Raw genomic sequence first — 10,329 nt, forward strand, 5'->3', positions numbered from 1 at the left:
ACAGCTGTGTGATTTCCTGAGAGAGAGCGAGATGTGAATTTTAATTTTGCACTGTCAGAGTGTACATCCTGCCCTTGAAATATTTCTTGAGTGTTTTTAGCTTTTGGTTCAAGTGCAATTTTAACAACTTCCCCAGATAGCACCTAGCAAGACACAAAACAGCTTTGCTCTGATAAGGATTGAGAAATTTTCTAGCCTTGCCCAGGTCAAGTAAAACCAGTGTGTTTAGTTATAGTATGTTTATGTTTCCTCTTGCATTGTCATATTTCTTCATTCATTTAGGGAGCATTTTCAGATCACTTAAAATACTGTGTAGCAAGAGATGTTGTTTATTTAATATTTTTTGTTGCTTCCCCTCTCGTCTAGTGTTCTGAGCCTCTGAGGTCTTGGGAGAAGAGTTTAAAGTCGGGAGGGGTGAAAAAGCTGAGAAGACACAGCCATCACTTTCTACGGCAGTCATCCTAAAGCTTCCAATTCAGAAGGACCTGCTGAGATACTCTTTCTGATCCCAGGGCCATCATCTTTAGGAGTAGTTTGGTACTCTAAGCAGCTTGTCCTCGGTGTAAATTAAGCAAGGAGGATCTGTCATCAGGTGCCAAGTGATATGAGGGTTCGTGTGGAGAGACAAGCGCATATTGGCCTCATGAGCTCCATGGCCTCAAAGAGTGCATCCGCTGTGCTGGGAGTGAGGAGTCTTGGTATGGAGTCTTCGGCAAGTAATGGAAATGCTCTCATATCCATGAACTATGGCTTACCTGAGAGTGTATCCTCTCGGGCACCGATCCATTGCTCGTTTGGGACTTCGGAGAGGGACTCACTGGGCACAGAGTGTAGAATACGGAAGTCTTTAGATACTAGGTCTAAAAGTTTGGATTGCTTAGACGAGACCTACAAGTCCAAAAGCTGCAGCTGTGGGGCTGCAAGGCACGGGGAAGAAGGGTTGTACATTTGCCAGATGTGTGGGTTTTGCGATCCAGTGGAAAGCGAAGAAGGCTGCCCGGAGAATAGCTTTCCTCCGAGAAGCTGGGGAACGGTGCCCCAGCAGAGCAAAGCAGAAGGGCTTTCTTCTGATGTTACTTGCCTTGATGGAGAACGGCCAACTCCGAGTGGCTCGGATGGCGAACTGTGCCAGATGGAACTCGTAATCGGCCAAAACACGGAGAGCCTGCCGTTCTGTGGGCTGGATTTGAGGCGAAACAGTGTGCCAGTATCCTCACCACAAGGGCCCCAATGCACCAATGGCTGTGGCACTGTCATAAATAACAAGATGCATGACAGAACAGATTTTGTATGTGCCGTGTGTCATAAAAATGGCTTCTCTAGTCTGGAAAGGCTCAATAGGAAAACCAAACCCGTGTGCTCTCAGGGCAGGTGCCTTAAGAGGTCCACACCTTTCAGATTGTCTGTACCTGACTGTACTGACAGCGAGGGCACCGTGTCTGACAGCGAGTTTGTGCGTAATAAGAAAGAGCGCTCTACTGTTCTGGTCAGGAGGTATCTCAAGAACAACCAGAAGATCAAAAAGACAGTATGCACCGGCACCAGAGCTATAATGAGGACTCTACCCACCGGATGCATCTCTAACAAAGTCTGGGAGTCTGTTTGTGGGAAAACATGGCACCTTGGTGATGAGGCGAGAGGATACAGCAGAGCTCTTCTGGCCATCCAGCTGCAGGTTTCCAGGGCCCTTCTCACATACCCAGGGGTCAGGTTTGCAGAGGTAGGGTCAACTTCTTTTCTCACTAAAGCTCTATGTGGTATGAATGCTTCCTTTATGAACTGCTGGTTATTCAGGTGTTGCACTAAAGCTCTATGAATGTGCCTCTCTCAAAGTTGGTGCCACAGTTCCTGCACTGAATGTTTGTGTGGTATCTCATGTTTTGGAATAAGCATTAGAGTGAAATTCTTTGCTGTTTTTATCACTGAACAAATAATTACAATTGAAGCCTGCATTCTCAGGGTGCACAATCAGTGGTTCTTACTATTGCAATTGTTCATATGTACAGTTCTGCAATCTTTCTGCATTTTTAAAAACTTTTAATCCATTTGTGCTACAGGCATGAATGATGACTCAAATCATACAGCTTGTTGAGAGGAATTACGATACTACTTGCTTAGGGATCAGGCTTGCGTTGTAGCTTACTAAAGAGGCAGAAACCAGAGAAGTCTAAGTAGTAGAAGTCAAAGTTGAAGTAGTAGAAGTTGAAGAAAAACCTAGTCAGAATCCATAGAAGAAGTGGAAGTTGAAAAAAAAAGTTGAAGTAGAAGTCGAAAAAAGTCAAAGAGGCAAAAGTCATAGAAGTCGAAGAACTAGAAGTCGAAATAAAAAAAAAAGTTGAAGTAGAGGTCGAAGAAGTAGAGGTCAAAGATAGGGATGTTAACCGATGACCGTTTGACCGGTGGTTGACCGTATCAACGTTAACCGGTCAAAGTTGTCGGTAGTCGGTTAAAAAAAAAGTGCCGGTGCGTCTTTTACGCATTCTGAAGGTGCCTGTTTTATCCATTGGTTTTATCATGTTGCAGTCTATTAGGCAACATTCCGCATAAGATGGGCTTAGATTTGGAAATACATTACATCTACATTTCAGTGGTAACCGATAAGGTGATGATGATGATCATCTTTCTTTATTATGGTTAGCACTACCGAAACTAAAGCGGCGTCTCTTCGGAGCTGTCATTTTCTTAAATGAGCCGTGGCAATGTTTCAAATGAGCTTCTAACCTAGACAAACGCCTTTATTTTCAAAGCGATCACCTTGTACCCAAACCATTTGAAACTAAGGAGCCATTTGTCCTACGATTACATACAACAAGCTCTTCGGCGCCGCGTTTGCGGGACTCATGTTTCGCGCTGTAGGGGATTTTAAAAAAAGTGATGTGAGTGGCAGTGTGTGTGTGTGTGTGTGTGTGTGTGTGTGTGTGTGTGTGTGTGTGTGCAGGAGGCAGAGCGGCAGAGAGAGGCTGCGATCACACCGAAGGCGTTTTTGCAGTTGGAGGCGCCTCTTTTGAATGGTTTTCTGTTGGCAGTGAGCGTTCTACGCGCTGCTTATGCGCCCCAGGCGCCTCGCGTTTTCACCGCCTGCTGCGCCTCGCGTTTTTGCAGGAGCGCTCTGAGCGCGTGAAGATGAAAAAAAAAATCAACTCTGAGCGGAAAAACGCCCAACGTCATTCGCGTTCTTTTCCATTGTCCAATCGAATGAATGGAGAGGCGGGCCTTCTGTTGTGGTGACGGAATTTTACGGTTGCTTAAAAAGTCCGGAGACTGCAAGAAATAGAGGAGAACCCTTTTGTGTCTATCGTGGGTAACCCGGAGCTGTATTTTTTAGGGTTTCTGCTAATATGACAGTTTACTTAACAGCATAAAACAGTCTATGCATAAAACTAAGATTTTAGAGTGCTCACGCTATAATCCTTTGATTTGACTGACAGGACAGCTGTTTTGGTCGTTGCTTAGCAACATAAAAAAACGCAGCACGCTCTTTTATTAAAAGTCACCAAAAAAAAGGCAGTGCTGTGCGCCTCGCGTTTTTAGAACTAAAAGACGCGTTCGGTGTGATCGCGGCCAGATGCGACAGACTTGCGAAATTGCAGGAGCGGCTCGAAATGACTGTTATTTCAAATAGCGTACCATATTTTAAACTAATCGGTTAACCGGTTTCAACCGGCTAATGAGGCTCGGTGGTCGGTCAAGAAATTTTTTAGTTTTCGCCATCCCTAGTCAAAGAAAAAACTAGTCAGAAACCATCGAAGAAGACAAAAGTCAAAGCTGAAGATGCAGATGCAGGAGCCATGGAAGAATTAAAAGTCGAAGAGGCAGAAGCCAAATAAGAAGTCGAAGAAAAATTCTCGATACGAAGTTCATGATACAATATTTAAAAAAGTAAAATGAAGACTTTGGGAAAAAAATGTAATTTTGTATATTTAAAGTTAAATTATTATATCTAATGCACTTTGAGAGTTCAAAATTTAGAGCTCCAAACTATGTTCTTAACTAAGAAAACTAGTTAAGAAAAAAAGTCACAAAAACAAAAATCAACCCTCTTGTTATTTGTGGTATACTGTTATTCTTGCTTTATACTACAGTAGGGACACAACTTTAAAGACCTTTTATGTTGGAATAAGAAGTTTAAATATATTTAAAAAAAACTACAGTTTTTTTTTACACGATTCATATCATCATGTGACCACGATGATATAACAGTTATAACTTACAAAACTTTAACCGCTAGAGCACCAAAAGTTACGGTCTGCAGTTTGAACTAAGTCAAAACTAGTTTCTTTTAATGGAAAACAGGAGATTATTGTTGATTTTTGACATGACATCTTTATTATCTGTCAGCGTTCATATTCCTTGATTTCTGTGTTATATAACTTGTTTGCTGTCTTGGTTTTTTTGCTGTTGTACATTTGAGACATTTCAGTGAATTCAACTAGACCATAAAATATTTCTACAATGTGTCATTTCTTTTTTTTATTCATTTAGCAGATGCTTTTATCCACAGTAAATTACAAATGAGAAATACCACAACCAATTTATTGTACAGGGTAATGATATTAGCAGTGCTGAAACCAAATTGCAGGAGTACACCACAGTGATGCATTTTTCATGGCAATTTTGTCATTTTTAGTGGTAATTGGAAGGGTTCCAGTCTATTTAACAAATGGACACCAGCCAGCACTTAATTTTGCTCGTAATTTGATGAATTACTGGCAAAATAGGAGAAGTTTCTTTCTTTAAAAAGAAAATTCCTTATCCCTGGAGCTCTTAGAGCTCAAGTTGGTGCAAGATACAGGTACGAAACATTTCAGCTTGAGGTTTTTCTGACATATGATTTAGTGGGCGACTGCTGTCTGTTTCAGCAGAACTTCGGATCTATTATGCAGCATATTATGTCTGAGCTTAGGCAGACGTTTTACTAGTAGACTTATAAAAAGCACTGCTTGTTGCGTTAAGGGTCGTTCCACTGCTGTCTGGTTTCTCCCGCTGGCTGGGACAGTGGAACCCTCTGTTTCAGAGCGTGCTGTGGTTCTCGCTACACTGGCTTAAGATATTAAGACTTTATTGCCCCTTTGAGGCACTAAACCCCTGCCTCCTTCACCTTTTTATTCATTCCATATAGGTGAAAAATGAGTTCACTGAGTATAAGCGTGTAGAAATAACTGTGCTGTAGCCGTTGCTACTCCAGAGACCAAACCATTTTGTATTCACATTAAGTTCGGTGTTCCACTGATTTGTTATTGGGGTTTCGATTTAGACCCACATACTCCATCTCAACGGCAATGTGGTTTTGGACTGAACCATGATGGAGAGTGGCCCAGCATTGTCCCATATTGGATAGGTTAAAAAGAGTAAAATTGGATAGAGATAGACAGCCTGTGTCTCTTTTAGTGGTTCAAAAATATTGCATCAGGATTCTCCGGGGAGTTGAAGTCGAATGTAAAAAGCGCATACACATCCCTGAGGGCTTATGCTGGTGGTGACATGAAGCACGTCCTGTGGTTTCATCAAGCCATAATTTAAGAATTGCTTTATTAGGTCACTCTTTCCATAGCACTGTCTTTAGTGTAAGTGGTCATTTTATAGTCCGAATTTGAATTTGAATTGGCATTTGAACTTTGGATTTTGATGTAACTTTTTACATGTGAGCTGTTTTAATAAACTGTTGTATACACACACACATACACACACACACACACACACACACACACACACACACACACACACACACACAGTGCTTATGGGGAATTGCATATTTCTTTTTTAGTTTCTTGGCAATAGGTTTGTAATTATTGCATTATCTGCGGATTTTCCCATTCTCTGGTTGCCACAGGGAATGACGGGAAATATACTTTTGTTGCGTAAGTCTGTCGCCTCAAACGGTTAAAGCTTCTTCATTATCAACAATACATGCATACAAACGAATTGTACTGCCACAATGAACATGTAATTATGACCAATTGTGACCCAAGGTAAAAAGTTAGGACTCAAAGTTTGGAAAAACCTGTAACTCTTTATGAGTCTGCTGGGGTCAGTGTGGTTTAGTGCTTTAGTTTTAGTGAGGTTATTTTATAGTCCAAATTTGAATATGATTTGGCATTTGAACTTAAAACAGCTCACATGTAAAAAGTTACATCAAAATATTAAGTAATTGTTGTACAAGTAATATTAAGGTCAAAAGTTTCCATACAACTTGCAGAATCTGGAAAATATTAATTATTTTCCCAAAATAAGATGGATCATATAAAATGCAGGTTGTTCTTTATTTAGTACTGACCTGAATAATAGATTTCACATAAGAGATGTTTACATGACGTCCAGAAGAGAAAACAATAGTTGAATTTATAACATTTTCCCTGTTCAAAAGTTTACATAGACTTGATTCTTAATACTGTGTTGTTACCTGAATGATTCAAACAAATGAGTCCCTTGTTTAACCTGAAAAGTTAAACTGCCTGCTGTTTTTCAGAAAAATCCTTCAAATCCCACAAATTCTTTGTTTTTGTTTTTTTAGCATTTTTGTGTATTTGAACCCTTTCCAACGATGACAGTGTGAACTGAGGGACTCATACGCCACTATTACAGAAAGTTCAAATGCTCACTGACTCTCCAGAAGGAAAAACAATGCATTAAGAGCCAGGAGTGTAAACTTTTGAACAGAGTGAAGATGTATACATTTTTCTTATTGTGCCTAAATATCATATTTTTTTCATTTAGTACTACCCTTCAGAACCTACGAAAGACACTTGCATGTTCCCCATAAGACAAGTCCCCATAAGTCCATCTGAAGCATCAGTGAGCATTTGACCCTTCTATAATAGTTGCATATGAGTCGTTCAATATGAAAAGATGAATCTCGAAATCATACAGTCATTGTTGGAATACACAGAAATTATAAAAAAAACAAAGAATTTGTGGGGCATGAAGAACAGCGGGCAATTTGACTCATATCACAAAACAAAACAAAAAACAGCTGTGGATCGTTCAGGTAACAACACATTAAGAATCAAGCGTATGTAACTCCTGAACCGGGTAATTTTTATAAATTCATCAATTATTTTCTCTTGGACTATATGTAAATGTCTTTTATGTGAAATATCTTATTTAGGTCAGTACTAAATAAAAAATAACATGCATTTTGTATGATCCGTCTTATTTTTGTAAAATAATGAACATTTTACATTTCTGAATCTGCAAAGTGTATGTAAACTTATGTCTTCAACTGTAAAAACTGCATAGACATCCCTGAGGGTTGTGCTGGTGGTGACATGAAGCACGTCCTGTGGTTCCATAAAGCCATAATTTAAGGATTGTTTTATTAGGCCACTCTTTCCATAGCACTGTCTTCAGTGTTGGTGAGGTTATTTTATTATCCAAATTTGAATATAAATTTAACATTTGAATATGAATTGGCATGTAAACTTTGTATTTTGATGTAAGTAACTTATTACATGTGAGCTACTTTAAGAGAACATATATATATATACTTACATACACACACCTACATACTGTACACATACACACTCGCTAAAATATATATTTTTTAATGAATTTGGGATGAATTTAGTGGTTATAGGAAATTGCATATTTCTTTCTTTCTTTTTTCTTTTCTTTTTTTGTTTTTTGGCATTAGGTTTGTAATTATTGCTTTATCTGAAGATTTTCCTACTCTCTGGCTGAATGACGGGAAATACTTTTGTTGCGCAAGCCTGTCGCAATAAACGGTTAAAGAAGCAGTATTTTCTGGCAAGCTTTATAGCTCTTCTTTATCAGCGGTACATGCATACAAACAAATTGTACCGCCACACATAATTAACACATAATTATGACCACTTTCGACCCAACTTAGAAAGCCAGGAAGTTTTGAAAAACCTCTAACTCTTCATCTTCAGATGTGAGTCTGCTGTTGTCAACCGGCAAGCATGTATTTCAAAAAGTTTCCCATGGCATATTTGTCTGTCCATCTGGACTTTAAATGAAATGACTGTCTGTTCCTTCTAATTAAGCTAAGCTTGTTCTTTTAATGTGTTCTTAAGCTTTTACTGGTGTTTGCACACAGACTCAGATGTTGATACTCAGAGTAAAGAGCTTCCCACTCAGGAGTGTGTTTTTAAAAGGCAGGCCTTTACATGGCATCCATGAGGCATCTGTTAATCGTCTTCGTTTGTGATTATAGCAGCAGTAGGGAGGAAGTGCAGAGTTGAAACTCTGACCTCCCCCGGACTTGACCCCCGGTTTTGTTGTCTCAGTGGACACCACAGAGGAGTCAAAGGAGCCTATGAGATTGCAAGTAAGGGACAGTAACCACAGTGTCGTTTGTGGTTTTTACAAGAGCCATGAGATTATCCATGGCTTGTGCTCCTCTTTCAGATGAATGTTTAAAAAGAAAGAAAGCCATAAGGGTTTGGAAAAACCAGCAAATAATGACAGATTTTCATTTTGCATGAACTATTCATTAAAGATGTTGTTTGGTTTGGTGTGAAAAGAGAGAATGTGTTGAAAATGGAATTTACTACAGCCCTCTGTGGTATTAAAGGAAATGAGCCAAAGAGCGGTTGCCTGCCCCGCCACAGGAAAATAAACAGTGCCTCGTGATTTTCTGATTACCACCTGATGGAGTGCCAGAGATCTCCAAACAGGTAATGACTAATGACCACTCTGATAAAAGTTCTGTCATTGACCCGAAAAGAATAAAGATGAAAAAAAATGCTGGAAGATTAGAAGTGTGGGCTAGAGCTTCCTTAGAGTTTTAGCTCAGTTTTTGAAGGGGTCATATGATGCAGTTTCTTGTTTTCCTTTGTCTTTGGAGTATTACAAGCTGTTTGTGCATAGGTGAGATCTGTAAAGTTGCAAAGCTTAAAGTCTTAAACCCAAAGAGATATTTATTATAAAAGTTAAGACTCAGCCACGCCTTCCTAAAACGGCTCGTTCAAACACGCCCCCACATGTCCACGTCACGCAATGTGTAGATTTGCATAACACTAGGGCTGGGCGATAAATCGATAGCGTTTCTAAGGCGCGTTTACTGAATGAAGCCGGTACTTTGATTAGTAGTAAATCTCCATCACGTGCGTTCAGCTGCGTTCAGCTGGAGTGTTCAGAGGCGTAAATCACTGACAAGCTACGCCAAATCGCGCTAAAAATCGCATTCGATTCGATTCGATTTTGAGCGCGATTAGGCGTAGCTTGTCAGTGATTTACGCCTCTGAACACTCCAGCTGAACGCAGCTGAACGCACGTGATGGAGATTTACTACTAATCAAAGTACCGGCTTCATTCACTAAACGCGCCTTAGAATCGCTTTCGATTTATCGCCCAGCCCTACATAACACCGCCCATATGTATATGGAAAGAAAGAAGGCATAACTTTTACCGGTTGTAGTAGTGTTGCAGCCGCCATGTTGTAGAGATGCAGTGTGTTTCATTGTGAAAGTACTTTGTTTAGCCTTCCAAATGAGGACACAACTAGAAATCAGTGTTTAAGTTATATTTACAACACTGTTCTGAAACAGTAAAACGCAAATATTCGAGTGGGTGCTGCGCATTTCACGTAGGACTGTTTCCTGAACCTGGTAGAGCCTCTTACAATGCCAGCTGTAAATAAAGGGTTAAGGCTATAAACTGGGGCAATTCCAACGTTGCAAGGACAGTCTGCGCTTCTGACTGATGGCCTGTAAGTACTTTTTCATATTTAAAGAATTTGCTACTGACTATTCAAACGCGAGTTTTGAGCAGTGTAGAGTAGTGCTTGTCGTTTCTTGTTCTGTGATTGAAAATGCAGATGTGGTGTGTTGTTTACGCTACGGCGTGACACAACATGTAAAATGACTGTATGAGTCATTATAATCAGTAGTTATGTCCCCACTGGATGCAGCAAATGCCTCGTTTATAATGGGTTTTATTGTTTCTGTCTTGTTACGCCTCTAAACATGTTGTGATGCCGTTTCTCGGCGTGACATTTCCTTCACACTCTTGAGGTATTCGGCCAATCACAACGCACCGGATAGCTGTCCAATCAGAGAACGTCTTGCTTTTCGTCAACGACAACTTTTGTAAAAATCTAAGCGTTTCAGAAAGGCGGGGTAGAGAGGAGCAACAATAATGTACAGTATGTGTAAAATATGTTTTTTGAACCTCAAACGCAGCATCATATGACCCCTTTAAAGAGCATAAACTAAAATAAAAACATTGTTGAGGAAGTTGTCTCTCAAATTAAAATACAGTCTACTGATAAGATATAATTATATAACAAATAATAATAATAATAAGATATGATTATATAATTATTGTTATTAAAATCATGATTTGTTGATCATTTTTTAATTTTCAAAT

The 10,329-nt window shown here is 39.7% G+C and overlaps 1 protein-coding gene across 1 annotated transcript in view; it reads left to right on the forward strand.

The window, feature by feature from the left end:
• The first annotated feature begins 604 nt into the window (after window positions 1-604).
• Window positions 605-10,329, forward strand: part of plce1 (phospholipase C, epsilon 1) — a 94,610-nt gene continuing 84,885 nt past the window's right edge. The window contains exon 1 of the mRNA XM_073828837.1: window positions 605-1,720. Within this exon, the coding sequence (XP_073684938.1) occupies window positions 605-1,720 (1,116 nt within the window). The remainder of the gene's footprint in view (window positions 1,721-10,329) is intronic.

The sequence above is a fragment of the Garra rufa genome, chromosome 22 (assembly GCF_049309525.1).
Source record: "Garra rufa chromosome 22, GarRuf1.0, whole genome shotgun sequence".
Taxonomy (NCBI): domain Eukaryota; kingdom Metazoa; phylum Chordata; class Actinopteri; order Cypriniformes; family Cyprinidae; genus Garra; species Garra rufa.